Source organism: Aquarana catesbeiana, linkage group LG02, assembly GCF_042186555.1.
Source record: "Aquarana catesbeiana isolate 2022-GZ linkage group LG02, ASM4218655v1, whole genome shotgun sequence".
NCBI lineage: Eukaryota > Metazoa > Chordata > Amphibia > Anura > Ranidae > Aquarana > Aquarana catesbeiana.
The window spans coordinates 686496316-686518186 of record NC_133325.1 but is presented as its reverse complement, the minus strand read 5'-3'; the positions used below and the strand labels follow the sequence as shown (position 1 = coordinate 686518186).

At 45.6% G+C, this 21871-nt stretch overlaps 1 protein-coding gene across 1 annotated transcript in view; it reads left to right on the top strand.

The window, feature by feature from the left end:
• Positions 1-1402: 1402 nt before the first annotated feature.
• The window catches only part of UNC119 (unc-119 lipid binding chaperone), a 119906-nt gene continuing 99437 nt past the window's right edge, over positions 1403-21871 (top strand). Inside the window, exon 1 of the mRNA XM_073616766.1 lies at positions 1403-1863. Coding sequence (XP_073472867.1) covers positions 1680-1863 — 184 coding nt within the window. The 5' untranslated portion in view covers positions 1403-1679. The remainder of the gene's footprint in view (positions 1864-21871) is intronic.

Here is a 21871-nt window from a genome sequence, read left to right as displayed (position 1 = left end):
TGGACGGTGGAGAGCGCACACTGCCACGTTCCATGGATGGTGGACAGCGCACACTGCCACGTTCTATGCATGGTGGAGAGCGCACACCGCCACGTTCTATGGATAGTGGAGAGCGCACACTGCCACGTTCCATGGATGGTGGAGAGCGCACACTGCCACGTTCCATGAATGGTGGAGAGCGCACACTGCCACGTTCTATGCATGGTGGAGAGCGCACACCGCCACGTTCTATGGATGGTGGAGAGCGCACACTGCCAGGTTCTATGGATGGTGGAGAGCACACACTGCCACGTTCTATGGATAGTGGAGAGCGCACACTGCCACGTTCTATGGATAGTGGAGAGCGCACACTGCCACGTTCTATGGATGGTGGAGAGCGCACACCGCCACGTTCCATGGATGGTGGAGAGCGCACACTGCCGCGTTCCATGGATGATGGAGAGCGCACGCTGCCAGGTTCTATGGATGATGGAGAGCGCACACTGCCACGTTCCATGGATGGTGGAGAGCGCACACTGCCAGGTTCTATGGATGATGGAGAGCGCACACCGCCACGTTCTATGGATGGTGGAGAGCGCACACCGCCAGGTTCTATGGATGGTGGAGAGCGCACACCGCCACGTTCTATGGATGATGGAGAGCGCACACCGCCACGTTCTATGGATGATGGAGAGCGCACACTGCCACGTTCTATGGATGATGGAGGGCGCACACTGCCACGTTCCATGGATGATGGAGAGCGCACACTGCCACGTTCCATGGATGGTGGAGAGCGCACACTGCCACGTTCCATGGATGGTGGAGAGCGCACACTGCCACGTTCTATGGATGATGGAGGGCGCACACTGCCACGTTCCATGGATGATGGAGAGCGCACACTGCCACGTTCCATGGATGGTGGAGAGCGCACACTGCCACGTTCCATGGATGGTGGAGAGCGCACACTGCCACGTTCTATGGATGATGGAGGGAGCACACTGCCACGTTCCATGGATGGTGGAGAGCGCACACTGCCACGTTCTATGGATGATGGAGGGCGCACACTGCCACGTTCCATGGATGATGGAGAGCGCACACTGCCACGTTCCATGGATGGTGGAGAGCGCACACTGCCACGTTCCATGGATGGTGGAGAGCGCACACTGCCACGTTCTATGGATGATGGAGAGCGCACACTGCCACGTTCTATGGATGATGGAGAGCGCACACTGCCACGTTCTACGGGCTCCCTATTCTCAGGCCCTTCTCTCTCTGTAACATCCAGCAGCTTCTTTGCATCATTAACTGTCACAGAAGCGCCATTGTTCTGTGTTGTCAGCCAATCAGAGGCCGGCCTGTTATTACGGCATTTATAAATAAGACAAATGTCGTCTCTCAGTGTAGATCACACACCTCCCCTCGCAGTTACTATGTTATTATGTGTGCTGCCCATTTCCGAGGAGGAGGAGGGGGCGGCGCAGGCAGCCATACACAGCCATAGCCAGCTCCCGGCACAGGTGGGCTCCCCGGCCTCGCGTTTGATGCCCGTTCTCCGGATTAAAGAGTGAAGCGGGCGGGCAGGTCAGCCGGTCCCACCTCCTTGTCCTCCTCGTCAGTCCTGCGCTCTTGTCAATCTCCGGCTCGCTCCGTCTCCGGCTTGACTTCCTCCCCGGCGCTCTCTCGGCTCTCTCTCCCGGAGAATGAGCTCTTCCTCTCTCGGCACTGACACTCTCCCCGGTAATAGGACGCAGGAGGGCGCCATGAAGGTGAAGCAGAGCGGAGGGCAAGTGGTGGCGGCGGCTGCGGGGAGCACGGAGGAGCAGCTGCTCAGGAAGGCGCACATCACCCCGGAGGATGTCCTCCTCCTGCAGAAGATCACCAGCGGTCAGTGCTCTCCTTTCTTCTCCACAGGGTTCTCCTCTTCTCCACAGGGTTCTCCTCTTCTCCATAGGGTTCTCCTCTTCTCCATAGGGCTCTTCTCTTCTCCATAGGGCTCTTCTCTTCTCCATAGGGTTCTCCTCTTCTCCATAGGGTTCTCTTCTTCTACATAGGGTTCTCCTCTTCTCCATAGGGTTCTCCTCTTCTCCATAGGGCTCTTCTCTTCTCCATAGGGTTTTCCTCTTCTCCATAGGGTTCTCCTCTTCTCCATAGGGCTCTTCTCTTCTCCATAGGGTTCTCCTCTTCTCCATAGGGTTCTCCTCTTCTACATAGGCTTCTTCTCTTCTCCATGGGGCTCCTTTCCATAGGGTTCTCCTCTCTTCTCCATAGGGTTATCCTCTCTTCTCCATAGGGTTATTCTCCATAGGGCTCTCCTCTTCTCCATAGGGTTCTCCTCTCTTCTCCATAGGGTTCTTCTCTTCTCCATAGGGTTCTTCTCCATAGGGCTCTCCTCTTCTCCATAGGGTTCTCCTCTCTTCTCCATAGGGTTCTCCTCTTTTCTCCATAGGGTTCTCCTCTTTTCTCCATAGGGCTCTCCTCTTTTCTCCATAGGGCTCTCCTCTTTTCTCCATAGGACCCTCCTCTTTTCACCATAGAGTTTTCCTCTCTTCTCCATAGTGTTCTTCTCTCTTCTCCATAGGGTTCTTCTCTTCTCCATAGGGTTCTTCTCCATAGGGCTCTCCTCTTCTCCATACGGTTCTCCTCTTCTCCATACGGTTCTCCTCCTCTCATAGGGCTCTCCTCTTTTCTCCATAGGGCTCTCCTCTTTTCTCCATAGGGCTCTACTCTCTTCTCCATAGGGTTCTCCTCTCTTCTCCATAGGGCTCTCCTCTTTTCTCCATAGGACTCTCCTCTTTTCTCCATAGGGTTCTCCTCTCTTCTATATAGGATGGTTCTCCTCTTCTCCATAGGGTTCTTCTCCATAGGGCTCTCCTCTTCTCCATAAGGTTCTCCTCTCTTCTCCATAAGGTTCTCCTCTCTTCTCCATAAGGTTCTCCTCTCTTCTCCATAGGGCTCACCTATTTTCTCCATAGGGTTCTCCTCTCTTCTCCACAGGGTTCTCCTCTCTTCTATATAGGGTTGTCCTCTCTTCTCCATAGGGTTCTCCTCTCTTCTCCATAGGGCTCTCCTCCATAGGGTTCCTAGTTCTCATAGGTCATGTTCAGGGCTCCATTTCCACATCTCTGTTTGTTTACCTGTTGAGAGTGGAGACTGAAAACCTGGATCTGGACTGGATCCATCACCCTGGGGAGTCATTAGGTACATGATCAGTCCATCCACAATTAGAGGGATGCTGGGGGCCTGGATCATCCCACTGGGCATTCTAGTGGTGACATTTCCCCACTGGAGTCTTTATTTCTGCTGTGAAGTCTCACTCACCCTGCTGCATAATCTGTAGAAAGTATTGTAATGTATGGGTCAAGTTGGGTGCAAAATGTTTCACTCGTTAACAGCCAGCCACTGGACACCAAAGCTGGGATCTCAGTTCTGGGTGGACTGATCCTTTAAGATTGAATATGATTTGCAAAGCCTAGGTATGTGTTTATTTCTACATGATTCATTGGAATTGCACGATATCCTGGTAAACACTTTTTTGCAGGGCATTTCCGAGAGGTGTCCTGACTGAAGACTGGCTTAAGTCTGTTGTGTAAGTAGGTTACGTAAATACATATGATTTGATTGCATGTTATTGAAATCAGGAATGAGGGAACTTTAAAGGAGCCAGAACATAAGTCATAAAAAAACATTTCTTTATTGTGCTTTAAGTATTAGGAAACCATATGCAAATACTGTTGGGTCCTTAAAACCAAAGGAGAATATCCAAATACAAATTCTTATGTTGCTGACAGATGCTTTTTGCTCGACATGTTTCTTCAGAAGCCACAAATCATTATCTGTTGTCACCACTAATTAAAGTGGTTGTAAACTCCAATCTTTGAGATGTACCTATAATAAGGCTTACCTATAGGTACTGTAAATATCTCCTAAACATGCACCATTTAGGAGATATTTACTGTATATGCAGCCGATGACATTATCAGCACCAGCGTTCTAAAGCAATGGCCACCTGTGCCGTTCCTGCAGAGTCCTGTCCTGTAAATGGCGACTCCCCTGAGCATGCATGGGAGTGACATCATCATGGCTCTGGCCAGTCACACACCCGGAGTCTGTTGACCTGGAAGTAAGACAGGTGAAGATGGAAGTGGCCTCCAGCGGTGACATCACATTGCTGGAAGGCTTCATTTTCAGGTAAGTTTCACATAATGTGCTAGTATGCAATGCATACTAGCACATTATGGCTTTACCTTGCAGGTCAGAAGAAAAAAAGTCACCCAGCGGTTTACTACCGATTTATACAGACAAAATAAAAGTTTGTTAATATTGTTAATACGCAATGGAAACTTAGATTTTGTCTGTATAACCATCTGTAAAAACTTGCTATAATACTCTGCTCTTAATTGTAGTGTGGCTCCTGAAGAAGCCGTTTGGCGAAACATGTCGAGCGAAGAGCATTTGTCAACAACATAAAAATTTGTGTTTGGATTCGCATACTGTTTCCTTTATAAGTAAATCACAATAAAGAAATGTTTTTTATGACTTATGTGTTCTGGCACCTTTTAAAGTCCCCTCATTCCTGATTTCAAAATATATGCTTTTCTGGGATGTAGGTGCCCTTGATTTCCAGGTTTAGTGGTATTTTTAATGCATGGATTGCATGATGTCCAAAGTGGAATTTCCAAATGCACTTTTATTTCATGGATATTAGTAGTGGTTCATGAGCCCAAAGGAGCCAACAGTCATTTTTGGAAAGTCCCCAAATTATTAGGAATGGTAATCATTGAATATGGCCACTGAGACACATTTGTAATGTCCCTAAGCATTGGCCTACGGACAGTTGGGCCCCCCAGGGTATATTCATGCTTTTTAAAAATAAAAATGAATAAACGCAACTGATCTAGTGTCTTTTCAGTGCAGATCGGCCTTTCTCAAGCACAGGTCCATGGAACTCTATGGTTCCTCCTGAGGTTCCTGGAGGACTGCGCTATGGAGAATTGATCTCCTACCTTCACTGAACACAAGTTCAAGGGGGTACTTCTACACTGACCACTAATGTTGGGGAACCCCATCTGCATTTCCTTTCTGTTCTTATTTATTTCATTTCAAGATCCTTACTGACAAATCTTGTTATACAGAGCAGTAGGATGTAAAAATGATCTATTCAGAGTACCAAATTTGCCTAGTATGCCTATTTATTCTTCTGTTTAACCCCGGGGCGTGGGCGCCTCCTGACCGTTTAAGGATCCAGTAGGCGGAGCGGGGTCGATGATCATGTGACCATCATGATTGGCTGCCACATGATCGGAAAGCTCCCATTCGCAAGCAGCGATCTGGAGCTTTCTGTTAGCTGCTGGTAACTGCATTTGCATTATAGTACACAGATATGTGGCCACTCTGTGCCAAGGTCCACCCTCTGAGAGGCCCCATGTTAACACAGTCTACAGTTTAGTGATCACGCTAATCACAGAATGTAGGTATAAAAATTTTAGCAGAGTTTCCCAGAAACCTAAAATATATTTCATGGGTTTCCCCGGTAAAAAGATTGAGAAAAGCTCGTATAGATGGATCATTGTTCACATGCTAAGTGGAACGTCACTCCCCCAATGCACACGGATTATTTTTAATCTTCATGCTGCTAGCATTAGTAAATAGATAGGAAAGTTTATCATATTTACTTGTTTTCAACTTTTGTTTTACGTTTCTTCATGTACTTCTGGTTTCTTGCCCAGGCTAATGATGTCATACATTCCAGGAGTCTTCAGGAGGGGAGGAGAGGAGGAGGAGGTTTTTTTTTCAGCTAAGCAAACACTGTATGCATGCTTGAGCTAAGGGCAGATGGATTCCAGGAACTAAATGCTACATGAATTATTACTTATCTTACTCAAGATAGCCACGGCCAGAAATGCTAGAGGGTTGTATTTTAAAGAGATTTCCAAACAAAATAAAGCCTGGATGGATTGGGGAGTTTGCTTTGGATATTAAAAATGAATTAAATTGTGTTTTTGGTTTGTGGTTCTTTGATGCAGTGAAGATCTGCTGTAAAGTGATAGTAAAGGCTTGTTTTTTGTTTTTTTTTAAATACCACAAACATCCTATACTTCCCTGTTCTTTGCAATGGTTTTGCACGGAGCAGCCTTTATTAAAGAACTTTCACTGCATTTTTTTCAGTGTTCTGTCCCCCTCAAGGGACAAAGTTTAGGTAGTACTTTGTCCCATGTTCCTATGTGCTTTGTCATAGCTATGAGCTAGACAGCATGCTCCCCATTAGCTAGCAAGGAGGTGGCTGTATTGATAGATGGCCCTTATCTTCAGCTCCAAGCACTTGCCTGAGATAAGAGGTGGCAAGAAGGATGCAGAGGGGGACAGGGGTCATGTCAGCTTCCTGTTCCTCTGAATTTCGCTTGCCATCGCTTGTCCTGGAGAAGGGCATTGGAGCTAAGACAGGCGCTGGTTATCAAGCAGCTGTCTCCTTGCTAGCTGTGTGGTTGGACAGCTGCATGGGGGGGCTAGGCTTGCAAATAAATGAGGGACATGGGATAAAGTGTCAAAGTGCTACATGTACTTGGTCCCCTGGGGGATAGAACTATGTTTCTAATGATGAACTGATAGTCCTCCTTTCACTATAATTTACAATTCTTTTCTTGCTACAGTGTACTGGCATCTGGCCTTAGTAAGTGATAGGTCTCCCCAGGTAATGCAGGTCCATGTTGTTTACCACAGATCTTCCAGCTGCCTTGCAATGATGCTTTTAATGTTGAATGGTGATAAAAGGGTCGCGGATTATTCAGAGTCGCCCCTGAGGGAATGTTATAGTGAGACCAAAGTCAGCGTTTTGTTGTGTATAATGTGCTGCGTCTTATATTCTGTGGTAATATTGTGGTTTACATTTCCCCTTTTCTTTATTTCCTCTTTAGCCATTTGTGGCTTAAATGGTTAAGTGTTTTAATTTTATCATGTAGGCTTTCTGTATGCTTGTGATTTGCCTGAACTCAGGTAATTGAACTCATTTTGCATTGTAGCTGATGTAGGACCGCATTCGTGAGGGCACAAGTAATGGAACTGCATTGTGACCGGAGAGAATATACTACTGGTTCAGTCAGGATAATGTATGCGGTCTACAGGTGGTGTTCCACCCCTACACGGGACAAAGTGTCTGTCTAGTGCCTTGGAGATTAAGGGATTACCCATTGTAATCTGGTTGAGGGTTCCCATGCTACCTCAGACGCAAGAGGAGTTAAAGGATTTTCCTTTTATACAACATACCTCCCCATGGTTAATGTAGGATACGTGTACTAGTTGAAGGAGCGAGTTCTAATCACTACGCAAGGATTCTAATAAGGATTACTAAACCGGTTAATATTTTTATATAACTCACATGTAATATTTTAACCATTTTTGTGCATTTGGGGCTCTGTACAAGTCATTTCATATTGTGTAATCCTATTACAGCGCAGTGTCAGTATTTTTTAATTCAAAAGTCTTTTTTTGTTTCCTGCCAATATTTAAAACTTTTTTTTTTATTTTTTTGTGTTATGTTCCCATTTACAGTGGCATATAATGACCAGAATTGCCCTTGAAGTGCATCCACTCATCTAAAGTGACTCCTAAGTATGCGTTTTAAATGTATTGCAACACCTTGAAAAGGCATTAAAAGGTTTTCCATGTAGCTTCCCATCTCTAAATAGGAACTTCATTTGTCTTTTACAAAAATAAGTCAGCCGCTACAAGTACCATAGCTGCTGAATTTTAAGAAAGCAATACTTACCTGTCCATTAGGTTCCTAATGTCCTACTGAAGTCTTCACTGATTGTTAGATTCCGTGACGCCATCTTGGATTTGGGATCCGACTGTCGTTTCCTGATGATTCACAGCTGGCACGAGATTGGCTGGCTGGGTTTGAATGGTCCAGTAGGCTCCTGGGATGTGCAACGTTATCCCAGGGGGCTGTGTCCATGAAGAGGGAGGGGATTGCTCCTAGTGTAACCTCATTTGCACCTAGGTAAGAATTGAGAAAGTGGGGGCAAGTACCTGCTGTAAAAGGTAAGAAATTGTTTCCTATGACCTAGATCAGGAATCTCCAAACTACGGCCCTCCAGCTGTTACGGAACTACACATCCCATGAGGCATTGTAAAACTCTGACATTCACAGACAAGGCTAGGCATGATGGGAAATGTAGTTCCTTAACAACTGGAGGGCCATAGTTTGGAGACCCCTGACATACATGGTTCCCTACAGATCTTGCCAGTTCCTACTACTGACTGCCATGTCATTACTTTCTCTTGCAGTAACATGGTGGTCAACAGAAGAAACCAGTGGGAGCTGTGGGGAACATGCAGATTGACACTTCTGAAAGTATTGGTTTCCCAGCAAACTTTAGGGGATCCTTTTTAGAGCAGCCTTGACTAATTACGTGATATAGGTTACTATCAAACTATTCTTCTAGAGTGCTTTTGCTATGCATTGTATGTGAAGGCTTGCCTTCTAAACCCTCATTGGAACCTATAGTTTATAAAGGCTTCACATTTTCAAATTTTTAGGTTTAGATCCTAGGTCGTGTATGGTGTTCTTTTTTTTTTTTTTGTGTTCTTTTTTTTTTTTTTTTTTATCCTCTGGTAAGAAATTTGGATAGATAGAAAACTTATGATTATCCAGGTGTTATAAGTATCTGAATAGGATGTCTACATTCTTACGGCTGGCAGCTTCTTCACACCAAAGGACATCCATTGTCTCATTGGTTTGTAACTGAGGGAATCTGAACCTGAAATGCCACACCAAACTATATTCATCCAAATATAAATTTATTCCAAGGTAAGATAAAAACTTTACACACAAAGTCAACATGTTTCGGGGATCAGAGAACACCCCATTTATCAGGACTTACAATAAACAGTAATATATGGACTTTTTTTTTTCTTTTTTACCAAACTGTTAAAAAGCAGAATCTGTCAGCACTTGGCTGAACAGCTGCTGACAGACATTTTATAACATCATGGTAAAAAAAAACACACTTTGCATTAGTCCAGAAAAGCCCTTTTCAACCAGGGTGCCTTTAGGTTTCTTCAGGGGTGTCTTGACAAAGTGCCTAATACTTGCTCTAAAATTCTGTACAAACCAGTGGGTGGATCAAGCCTGGCTTATAGTTACCCAAAGCCACATTTTTTTTTTTTTTTTTTTTTTTACATAAAGGTTTTATTGAAAATATTTGCATAGTACATAGGTACAAATTACTCTACGAGCCATATATAGTCACATAGGTAGGTAACAACAGAACAGAAATAAAACATGTCTAAACATCTCTAAATACCAAGCATATTCTCCATTGGGGTAATGATGCTTAGATGTAATTACCCTAGGAGATGGAGGGAAGAGCTACAGAATAAAAAAACAAAAAGAATGGGGAAGATGGACGAGTGAGCCATAGTAATCCTGGCCTATAGAGGAAAATATTTCTCCATGAATCTCATCAAAACTTATTGGGCTAAAAGTGGAAATGCAGGGATGAGAGACCACTGATCTAGCTAATAAACCGTGCTTAGCAAGTGGCTCCAATTCTTCCAGTCTCCTCTGTCCATGTCCCTCAGTGGCAGGTAAAAATTAAGTGGGTCCCCTTACTCTCTCTAGGGGGGGCTGGGGTGATTGGGAGGAGGGAGCGAAAAGGAGAAAGGGCATGTTGGGAAAAGGGGAAGGGAGGAAGAAGATAAGAATGTGTTGAGGAAAGGGGGTGAGGGAATCACCAACTACCCTCTCCAACTTCCAGTGGTCAGAACACTAAAGTGCGTAAGCCATTGCAACCTTCTAGTCACCGGCATCCTAACAACCAATGATGTCATCAGTTGATAACGAGGAGGTCAAACACTTTAACAGCATCCTTGTTTTTCCCTTCTGCGCACCCCTCTGTCAGCATTGGGCAGGACCGGGACAAGGGGTGGGCAGAAGGGACGGCTGCCCTGGGCGCAGCATGTATTGTAGGGATGGGGGCACTGCAAGCTCCTTCTACTATAAGACTGACAGGAGTAGTGACAGTGGCATCACTACTTTTGTCAGCTCAGTGCTGGAAGCGGCAAGGAGAGGAGAGAGCCGGGAGGAAGTGCGGGCTGTGCTTTTTCCTCACCACCTCATAAGTTCGCACATAATGAAGTGGGAGTGCAATTTGGCATCTTTGCCCTGGGCACTGGCATTGGGGTCATGTTAGAGGAGCAAGGGAAAGAAACAGAGTGAGAAGAGAAACATTGGAATACTTATCAGTACCAGTGTGCAAAGGTGTGTTTGCTTTGGAAGAATAAATAATTTCTAACATTTGTGTCCTACGTGTGTGGATGCTTCTGCGTTACGTAAAACTATTAGTTTAGTTTTTTTTTACATTTTAGAATGGGATTGTGCAGAGTTTTAAAGGGTGCCTTGACTGAAAAAAGGTTGAGAAACACTGGTCTAGAATATATAACTTTTCATTTTAAGCCCTGATGAAGGGGATGTTCTATGATCTCTGAAACGCATTGGCATTGTGATATAGATTTATTTTAAAGAAAGATACTTTATCTGGACGATTACATTTTGGCGTGGCGCTTCAGTCTCAGATTCCATGTTTCTATTGGTGGCTGTACCCTCATGAGTATTTCTGTTCACTGTTTGTCCCAGTGACATCCGTGGCATCGTGGCATTGCTGTAAACTCAACTTTTTTTGTTTTGCCTCTTAAGCAGAATCCACAAGGAAGCAAACTTATTTATTTATTACAGGTACTTATGGCTGTCAATTTACGCAGCACTTCACATATATATATATATATATATATATATATATATATATATATATATATATATATATATATATATATGTACATTCCCTAGTGTCGTGGTTGGGATTCGAACCGGCGACCCTAGTGCTGGTAGGTGGAATCACTTGGCCACTGTGCTGCCCTGAATGATGATGTAACCAATCATTAATGGATTCTCTGAATATATGGACAGAGCTCTCCACAGAGAATAAATATGAAGTCTTGCTTAACACCATGACCTAGGCATTCCTAGGCTACATAATTCAATGAAAGAGTTTTCATGGAGTCCCATTTAAAAGTGTTAAAGGATAGTTAGACTTTAAAATGTGCCTAAAACACACCCTGCTTGTCCTTCTCATCAAACTCATGATCACTTTCATACCTTTCAGCCACACAGATCTCAGTGATATAGCCAGGTTTATATCCTTCTGCACTTGTACTGGCTATAGAATATAATGGGCTGTCCCTGGAGATGTCATTATATTTTATGGCTGGTGCATGTGTGGGATGATAAAGTAGAATTCAAGCTGAAGACTGTAAGCATTGCCTGGTTCCTTGCTGGTCAAGCACTGAGATCTGTGTGTTTCTGTTTCTTGGCTCTGAATGGGCCTTTGTTAATGGGCTTTTGTTCAAGCTAGACGGGTTTTGCATCCCCATACAAGTGAATGGAAATGCAAAACTCTCTTGAAACAGGTCAAATGCAGGTCCGAAGGAGGTCACGTGTACCCATCAGTAAATGCTAAATGATCTCAGAATCATATCAAACTGATGCCATTGACACAAGTCCTTAAAATCAGTATTAAACTCCAAAACAAAAATGTAATATATTTGCAGCTTACTAATCCTTATGCCGCGTACACACGGTCGGACTTTCTATCCTACTTGGTCCGGCACACTTTCCGACGGACTTTGTCCGCCAGGTGCGCCGGACTTTAAAACGGACGGACTTGCCCACACACGACCGGACTTTCCGGCGGGCTAAGTCCGCCCGTCTTTCCGACGGACTTTCGCCGGAGTTACGGCGGACTTTCAGAATGAACGGACTTGCCCACACACGGACAAGTCCGTTCATTTTGAACGTGACTCAGGTGTGACGGGACTAGAAAAGGAAGTCAATCTTGCCGCTTTTATCGGCGAGATTGACACCTTGCGAGCCCCGTCGCGGGGCATACCAGGCCCTTAGGTCTGGTATGGATTATAAAGGGAACCCCCTACGCCGAAAAAACGGCGTGGGGTCCCCCCTAAAATCCATACCAGACCCCGATCCAAACACGCAGCCTGGCCGGTCAGGAAAGGGGGTGGGGACGAGCGAGCGCCCCCCCCCCCCTCCTGAACCGTACCAGGCCGCATGCCCTCAACATGGGGGGTGGGTGCTTTGGGGGAGGGGGGCGCCCTGCGGGGCCCCCCACCCCAAAGCACCTTGTCCCCATGTTGATGAGGACAAGGGCCTCTTCCCGACAACCCTGGCCGTTGGTTGTCGGGGTCTGCGGGCGGGGGCTTATCGGAATCTGGGAGCCCCTTTAATAAGGGGGCCCCCAGATCCCGGCCCCCCACCCTATGTGAATGAGTATGGGGTACATGGTACCCCTACCCATTCACCTAGGGAAAAAGTGTAAGTAATAAAACACACTACACAGGTTTTTAAAATAGTTTATTAAACAGCTCCGGGGGGGATCTTCCTCCGGCTTCGGGGGTCCCTCCGCTTCATCTTCTCCCGGCGTTCCGGTTGGTTCTTCTCCCGGTGTTCCAGTTCTTCGGCCGGCTCCTCTTCTGTCTTCAGGTAGCTCTCTTGCCAGCAGAGGTCCGGACTCCTGGGCTTCTGGGCTTCTTCTCTTCTCTTCTCCAGATGTTGACACGACGCTCTCTCCGGCTGGACTGCTCTCCGAGGGCTGCGTTGTGACTTATATAGGCGGAGACCCCGCCCCCTTTTGATGTCACAGTCCCTGGGCATGCTGGGACTGTGACGTTTTAGGGGGCGTGGTCAACATCACCCAGTGACCACGCCCCGGAGGGACTCCCGAAGCCGGAGGAAGATCCCCCCCGGAGCTGTTTAATAAACTATTTTAAAAACCTGTGTAGTGTGTTTTATTACTTACACTTTTTCCCTAGGTGAATGGGTAGGGGTACCATGTACCCCATACTCATTCACATAGGGTGGGGGGCCGGGATCTGGGGGCCCCCTTATTAAAGGGGCTCCCAGATTCCGATAAGCCCCCGCCCGCAGACCCCGACAACCAACGGCCAGGGTTGTCGGGAAGAGGCCCTTGTTCTCATCAACATGGGGACAAGGTGCTTTGGGGTGGGGGGCCCCGCAGGGCGCCCCCCTCCCCCAAAGCACCCACCCCCCATGTTGAGGGCATGCGGCCTGGTACGGTTCAGGAGGGGGGGGGGGCGCTCGCTCGTCCCCACCCCCTTTCCTGACCGGCCAGGCTGCGTGCTCGGATCGGGGTCTGGTATGGATTTTAGGGGGGACCCCACGCCGTTTTTTTCGGCGTAGGGGGTTCCCTTTATAATCCATACCAGACCTAAGGGCCTGGTATGCCCCGCGCTCGCCGCAATAGGAAAATGTGTTTTTCCTATTGCAGCGAGCGCGAGATGCAATACCCTGCCCTCGTGTCGTATCTGGTCCGTCGGACCAGCATACACACGAGCGGGCTTTCCGTCGGACCAGCACACACACGAGCGGACTTTCCGCCCGAAACTGAGTCCGGCGGAAAGATTTAAAACTTTCTTCAAATCTAGGTCCGGCGGGCTTTTGGGAAAAAGTCCGCCGGCGCCTACACACGGGCGGATTGTCCGGCACACTCTGGTCCGCCGGACTAAGTATGCCGGAAAGTCCGACCGTGTGTACGCGGCATTAGATGTAAGGACAACATTAGTTTTTCTATTTAGGCTTTTTTTTTCAATTTATTTCACCTGCTGATCCAACCAGTAAAGCCACGTACACATGAGCGGAATGTCCGACAGAAAAAGTCCGACAGAAGCTTTTCATCGTCTATTCCGATTATGTGTAGGCCTCATCATACTTTTCTCTTTGGAAATTCTGACGGACCTAGAAATGGAACATGTTCTAAATATTTCCGATGGAACCAATTCCTATCGGGAAAACCGATCGTCTGTATGCTGTTCCGACGGACCAAAAACTACGCATGCTCTGAAGCAAGTACGAGATGGATGCTATTGGCTACTGGCTATTGAACTTCCTTTTTATAGTTCCGTCGTAAGTGTTTTACGTCACCTCGTTCTGGACGGTCGAACTTTGGTCGGACTTTGGGTTGACCGTGTGTAGGCAAGACCGCTTGAATGGAATTCCGTCGGAGTTCCGTCGGAGAAACCTTAGGGAATTTATTCAAACTGTAAAATCAGTCACATGTACGTGGCATAACATACTTTTTGACTTCAGGGTATTTGCATTTTGGATGAAATAGTAAAGAAGACCACTTTGGACAGCAGTATTGTCACTCTGAGGAGAGGGTAGTGATAGACTAGCAGATTTAAATAGGACAATTTGACGTTGAATTCTAGCGAACGCTTTTATAAGCAGTTACAACAAACAGTTTTTTATTCTTTTGGTATAAAGGTTTTACATAAATAAATAAAAGCTGATCATTGTAAGCACCCATGTCAGTGGTTGCCTTAACCCCCTAACTGCTGCTTTGCCTGGGTAACTTGGTCTGATAAGGCCCCGTTCACACCTGAGCATATTCGAATTGCAGGCAGAATCGCAACAAAACATGTGACGTGCTTGCGTTGCCATAATGTCTTAATGACACCCCAAATGTGGTGCGATTTTTGCCGCGATTGTTGTGTGACAAAATGCAAAAAATCGCAGCAAAACACGCAATGCTAAATTCGCCTTGCTCGGTGCCAAAGTTTGGGACATGAATTTCTTTGGTGCAGTTTTGTAGCGGAAGGAGGACCATTCAAAATCAGTGGTGGTGCTCCAAACACGTGTAAAAAAACGTGGCAGCATCGCTCAGGTGTGAACAGGACCTTAAAGTGGATGTAAACCTGATTTTTTTTTTTTTTTTTAATGAAGACTTCTATCTGGTACAGTAGAGGATGTCAAGTCATCTGTGCCCAGTCTTGCCACAAAGAGTTAATCCAGCTCTGGGGAATCCTCTTCTGTTTTTTTTTTTTTTTAGTTAGTTAAAAAAAACTACACAGATAAGTTTGTGTTGCCACATCCCCCACTGCTGTGACTGACATCTCATTTCTTTATCTCATGCAGGGAATGAGAGAGAGTGTTACGATTCCAGCTACACATCCCTCCTACTTTCTTCTCCAGCTCATCCAGGATTGGCTGCTCCACACCTCAGCATGATTGGGCATGCTGAAGTCATGTGATGCCTTTCCTGAGTTTTGACTGGATGTTACTCAAAACTCAGAAATAGGAGAGTGTAGAGGTGGGCGGGGCCAGTGCTGTTTCTTGGCCTAGGCCAACAAGGCCCAGGCCTAGGGCGGCACTTTGCATGAAAAAAGCCCCCCCCCCGAGTCCTGGCTCCCACACACAAACCGTCCCCAGCTACAGCGCTCGCGGGTGGCTTACTGTAGCCTGTAGCGGCGGCGTTTTCTGGTGGTAACCTGGCTGGGGAGGGAGGGCGGGGACTGGCGCCCCATAAGTGGCCAGTGACTGGCTGCACTCTAAGCAACTGACAGAGGCTCCGCCTACCCTCCTCCGTGACATCTAGGCTCAGCGAGGGTGTACTCACCGTTGTCTACTGTTACTAGTAAACACAGAAGCCTCAGTTCTGTGCTTACAAGTGACAGCCCGGAGTGCATCTCTCCCGCTGGCTTCCACAGAATCTCCTAGCTGCTGCACCGAAACAATGAAGAGACAGTTGCCCCCTCCTCTTCTGCTGCTCTCATAATTAATATAAAAAGCTCCCATCCCCTCTGTAATATAACAATAAGTGCCCCTGTGCCTGTTTTATATAAAAAAAATATGCTTATCTGTACCTATAACACAGCGGCTCCCGGCGATCACATGACTCCTCGGCTCTCTCACTTCTCTCCTCCCCGGCTGACATCAGCGGCAGTGCTCAGCCCCGCCCACTGGAGCTGTGATTCGAGGAGTCACCTGATTGCCGGGAGCCGCTGTTTTATAGGTACAGATAAGCATATTTTTTATACAACACAGGCACAGTTGCACTTATTGTTACATTACAGAGGGGATGTGAGCTTTTTATAGAACTGGGTTAACAACCATTTTAAGCCTAGTACTTTCAACCAAGAGGGTTTTCCAGCATGCACGTCCGACAGAAGCTGGCCGAACAGGCAGCTTCTGTCGGACTGGCTGCCATTCACACAGGCCGAATGTCAGCCGGTTTTTATTGAACATTGACATTTTTCCCGTGTGTACTAGGCTTTAGGTTCCACAGTGAGCAGAACTGAGCATATGCAGAGTGCCCTCAATGATCTGTTCTATCAGGAGAAGGATTGGGGACAGTAAAAGAAAGGGAGGGTCAGAGAAGACAGGATAAAACAGCCTTTTTTACACAATGCAGAGAATTAACCCCTTAAGCCTAGTAAGCACCATTTTATTTTCGTTCAACCCAGTGTGTTGAGCGGAAAAAAAAACTGACCACTCTGAGAGCACTGATCGGGAGTTAGTCGGCTGCTGGTTTTCCAGCAAGCACGTCAGACAGAAGCTGGCCACCATACACACGTGCCGAATGTTGCCCGTTTTTTATTGAACCAGCCGACATTCGGCCCATGTGTACTAGGATTTAGGTTCCACAGTGAGTATAACGAGCATGCTTTACTGCATATAAAGGCTGATTTTACTGTTGTGGGTTTATTAACACAGCGGCTCTATAAATGGCCAGAATTGAATCACAATGTTTGTTCCCCATAGACTTCAGTGGGATTTGCAGACTTTGAGTAAGATTTGCAATACTGTTCACTAAGTGAACCCAGACAGATTTGCACATCTTTAGTTTGGAGTGGAATGGCAGAGGGGTTATTCAATGGCCATTTATTTTAAAGCTCAACTGTCCTTTTAGAATAAGTGCACCATAAATATGCAGTTGCAAACTGATGTCACGAACATGGCACCATAAATATGCTGTTGTAAGAAAATGTGATGTGCACACATAAATTCAAACTTTTTGCTACAATGTTTTTTTTCGCATTACACTGATTTTAACTAAGCTGTCTATAAAAAAGAAGCTGTCCGTTCCAGGGATCTTTAGATTTGGTACTGTTGGCATCTATGATCTGTTGATGTAGAGAGCTCACAGCTAGAATGTAACTATAAGTCAACAAGCTGTGTCAATAACCAACTTCTGCTGCAGTTTTCCTTAAGACGAAAGAAGAACTCCAGTGTAACAGCAACAGCAGGATATTGTTTTAAATTGAGGAGCTGTTGAACTCAGTGATACAGCCAGTTAACACTTTTACCACCTTGCATTACTGTGAGAAGGAACCTAATATGCAGTTCTGCGGCTTGAAACCTTCAAGAACTGCACCTCTGTACCTATCTATCTTCAACAGGGGTTAGGAATATGTTTTGTTGATCAGTGGGGAATAACATTTTTTTTTTCCTGAGGCCCCATTCACATAGCTTTAAAAAACCCATTTACAATCGTTTTTTATTTACGGATCTGAATTGTTTTCAATGGAGGCATTCACATAGGTGGATAAAAATGCACTGCCTTCAGATCCATAACAGACAATTCAAAAATCTGCATCTGAGGACATGCGTATACATATACAGGCACATCTCATAAAATTAGAATATCATCAAAAGTTAATTTTATTTCAGTAATTCAAAAAGTGAAACTCATATATTATATAGATTCATTACACACAGAGTGATATATTTCAAGCATTTCTTTCTTTTAATTTTGATGATTATGGCTTATAGCTAGCGAAAACCCCAAATTCAGTATCTCAGAAAATTTGAATATTGTGAAAAAGTTCAATATTGTAGACTTATGGTGTCAGACGTGTAAAGATTTCCTGAGTCTTTAAACGGTCTCTCAGTCTGGTTCAGTAAGCTACACAGTCATGGGGAAGACTGCTGACTTCAGTTGTCCAGAAGACAGTCATTGACACCCTCCACAAGGAGAGTAAGTCACAAAAGTCATTGCTAAAGAAGCTGGCTGTTCACAGGGTGCTGTACCCAACCATATTCATGGAAATTTGAGTGGAAGGAAAAAGTATGGTAGAAATTGGCGCACAAGCAACAGGAATAACCACAACAGGATTGTGAAGCAAAGGCCATTCAAGAATTTGTGGGAGATTCACAAGGAGTGGACTATGGCTGGTGTCAGTGCTTCAAGAGCCACCACACACACACACACGTATCTAGGACATGGGCTACAACTGTACCATTCCTTGTGTCAAGCCCCTCCTGAAAAAGAGACAACATCAGAAGCGTCTTACCTGGGCTAAGGAGAAAAAAGACTGGACTGTTGCTCAGTGGTCCAAAGTCCCCTTTTTGGAGGACAGTAAATTTTGCATTTCATTTGGAAATCAAGGTCACAGAGTCTGGAGGAAGAGTGGAGAGGCACAGAATCCAAGTTGCATGAGGTCCAGTGTGAAGTTTCCACAATCGGTGATGATTTGGGGAGCCATATCATCTGCTGGTGTTGGTCCATTATGTTTTATCAAGTCCAAAGTCAGCGCAGCCCTCTACTGGAAATTCTAGAGCACTTCATGCTTCCCTCTGCTGACCAGCTTTATGGAGATTCCAATTTCATTTTGCAGCAGGACTTGGCACCTGCTCACACTGCCAAAAGTACCAATACCCGGTTTAATGATCATGGTATCACTGTGCTTGATTGGCCAGCAAACACGCCTGACCTAAACCCCATAGAGAATCTGTGGGGTATTGTCAAGAGGAAGGTGAGAGACACCAGACCCCACAATGCAGATGCTGAAAGCCACTATCAAAAAAACCTGGGCTTCCATAACATCTCAGCAGTGCCACAGGCTCATCACCTCCAAGCCACTCCACATTGATACAGTAATTAATGCAAAAGGAGCTCCGACCAAGTATTGAGTGCATACTGTACTGTACATGGACATGCTTTTCAGTAAGCCAACATTTCTGTATTAAAAATCCTTTTTCTATTGGAGTTATGTAATATTCTAATTTTCTGAGGTACTACATTTTGGGTTTTCACTAGATGTAAGCCATAATCCTCAAAATTAAAAGAAAGAAATGCTTGAAATACATCACTGTGTGTGTAATGACTCTATATAATGTGAGTTTCACTTTTTGAATTGAATTACTGAAATAAATTAACTTTTTGATCTATTTTTTTTGAGATGCACATGTATACGCATTAAAAAAAAAAGATATATTTACTGATCGTTATGCGGGAACTTTTGTTCTTGGCCCTAATTGTTAGAATTTTTTTTTTTTTACGCCTGTGTCACAGCCTTGTGAATAAGGCCTTATTCACTATGGATCTTGAAAAGTTACTAAAATAATCTCTATTAAAGCTAGAGGTCGACTGATATATCAATCAGTGCCACTTGTCAGTGCCACCTGCCAGTGCCAGTCAGTGCCGATATTTGGCCTTCTTTAAGAAATCGGCATCGGCCGATTTTTGTGCGGCCGATTAACCCCCTTCCCCACGCTCCACTGACAGTTTCACACACTGAGCCAATGGGATGGGATCTGGGCGGGCCGTTATGTGTATGTGGCCCTGCCCACTTTCTTAAGCAGCTCAATCATTGGCTGGTGTTTGATAGCTGCAGGGCCCCACCCACCCTGGGTCCCACCCACCCCCGACATCACACTGAATTCTGACAGCTGGTCTCTGCATTCAGTTACATATAGTGTAACTGAAACTGACAAATCGGCTCAGTGTGAAACGGGAAGAAGCCATTATATCAGTGTAACAACCAGGCAAAAAGCACAAGATCAGCAACGGTAGGCCTCATATTTCTGTAAGCATAGGTTTTCTTGAACCATGAGTTGGGTGCACACTGAGGCACCCGTGTGTAGTCAGCCTCTTCATATAAACAGGGCCATGTAGTCTTTACTTGACTGTGCCTCTTGTAAATTTGATTTCAGAGAGACTCTGGGAACCAGGTGTTATTGCCTTAGGCCTTTGATGATATATCGGTTGGAGGATCTGCCTGTGCATAACACGAACTGTGCCTGTGCCAGTTCTTTTGATAACCAGATCGCAAATTACGGGATTAGCACAAATCGTATAAGAACACTCATTGAAAACTTGTTGAATAGAATTTATGTTCTTATTCTAAAATACTCTGGTAAACTGACTTGTTTTTTTCATTAAAGCGATAATAAACCCAAAACAAAAATGTAATATATTGCCGCTTACCAGTCCTTAGATGTGGTGGCTCCATCAATTTTTTTTCTTCTTTTTTTAGGCTTTTTCACTTTGTTTATACCTGGTGATCTGACTAGTAACACACCTCCTGTACTAGTGCCCCCACTCTGGATGAAGGAGCACAGGGGCAGCAGCATTGTGAGTTGGGGGAGAGGGGAGTGTTAGATGGACTTACAGATTTAAAGGATAAATTCACCTTTTATAACATGTTACATGTTACACAAGTGTTCACTGTGTAACGTGTTACTGCTGCAGCTGCCTCCACACCACCCCTCCCCTGCATCCCTGCTGTGACAGCAGGCCAGGGATCTTCTCCCCACACCTACAGTCACAATTAAAAAAAACGCAGGGCTCTGCCCACCCAGCCGCGTCATCCATTCACAGAGTTCTGTGAATGGGAGAACTAGAAGTACCGACAGCCTTTGCAGATGTCAGCTTGTAGTTCTCAATAAACTACCAGGGTGCTGGTGAGCGCTCTAGGCAGTTCATTGATGCTTCCTGTCAGTGTGCAAGTGCCTGCCTGCATGAGGTACAAACAGAGCGCTTACACAAATGGCTGCAATGCACCTGCAATCTGCTGATTGCTAGTGCAATGCTTTACAGGCTACCAATAAAAAAAATAAATAAAAAATGAACAATTTTTTAACCTGCAAAAAGATGTGCATTTATTATTATTATTTTTTTGTAAGAGTTAACTTATTCTTTAAACACTTCCCGTCCGGCCTATAGCAAAATGACGGCCGGGCGGTGGTTCAGTTATCCTGACTGAGCGTCATATAACGTCCTTCAGGATCATAGCCGCCGCGCGCCCGTGGGGGCGCGCATCACGGCGATCAGTGGTGCGGTGTGTCAGTCTGACACACCGCTACACCGATCTTGGTAAAGAGCCTCCGACGGAGGCTCTTTACCACGTGATCAGCCGTGTCCAATCACGGCTGATCACGATGTCAACAGGAAAAGCCATTGATTGGCTTTTCCTCACTCGCGTCTAGACAGACTCGAGTAGAGGAGAGCCGATCAGCGACTCTCCTGACAGGGGGGGTCTGCGCTGATTATTTATTAGCGCAGCCCACCCTCGGATGCCCACACTAGACCACCAGGGAAGCCGCCAGGACCACCAGGGAAGGGACAACATGTGGATGGCCAGGTATGTACCCCATGGCCATCCACATGTGCAAATTATGCCCAATCTGTGCCAATCAGTGCTCACAAATGGGCACTGACTGGTACCATTATATAACATGTGAAATCAGTGATGCCCAGCAATGCTACCCATCAATGTCATCAGTTCCATCAATCAGTGTCATCAGTGCCACCTATCAGTACCCATCCATGCCCATCAGTGCCCACCTATCAGTGCCAACCATAAGTACTCATCAGTGCCACCTATGAGTGCCCATCAGTGCCACCTATCAGTGCCCATCATCAGTGCCACCTCATTGGTGCCACCTCATCGGTGCCCATCAGTGCCGCCTTATCAGTGCCTGTCAGTTCAGCCATATCTGTGACCATCATTGAAGAAGAAAACGTACTTATTTACAAAAAATTTTAACAGAAACAAAGAAACTTTTTTTTTTTTTCAAAATTTTCAGTCTTTTTTTATTTGTTGCACAAAAAATAAAAACCGCAGAGGTGATCAAATACCACCAAAAGAAAGCTCTATTTGTGGGAACAAAAAATGATAAAAAATTTGTTTGGGTACAGTGTTGTATGACCACGCAATTGTCATTCAAATTGCGACAGCGCTGAAAGCTGAAAATTGGCTTGGGCAGGAAGGTGTCTAATGCCTCGTTTCCACTGAGCGGATC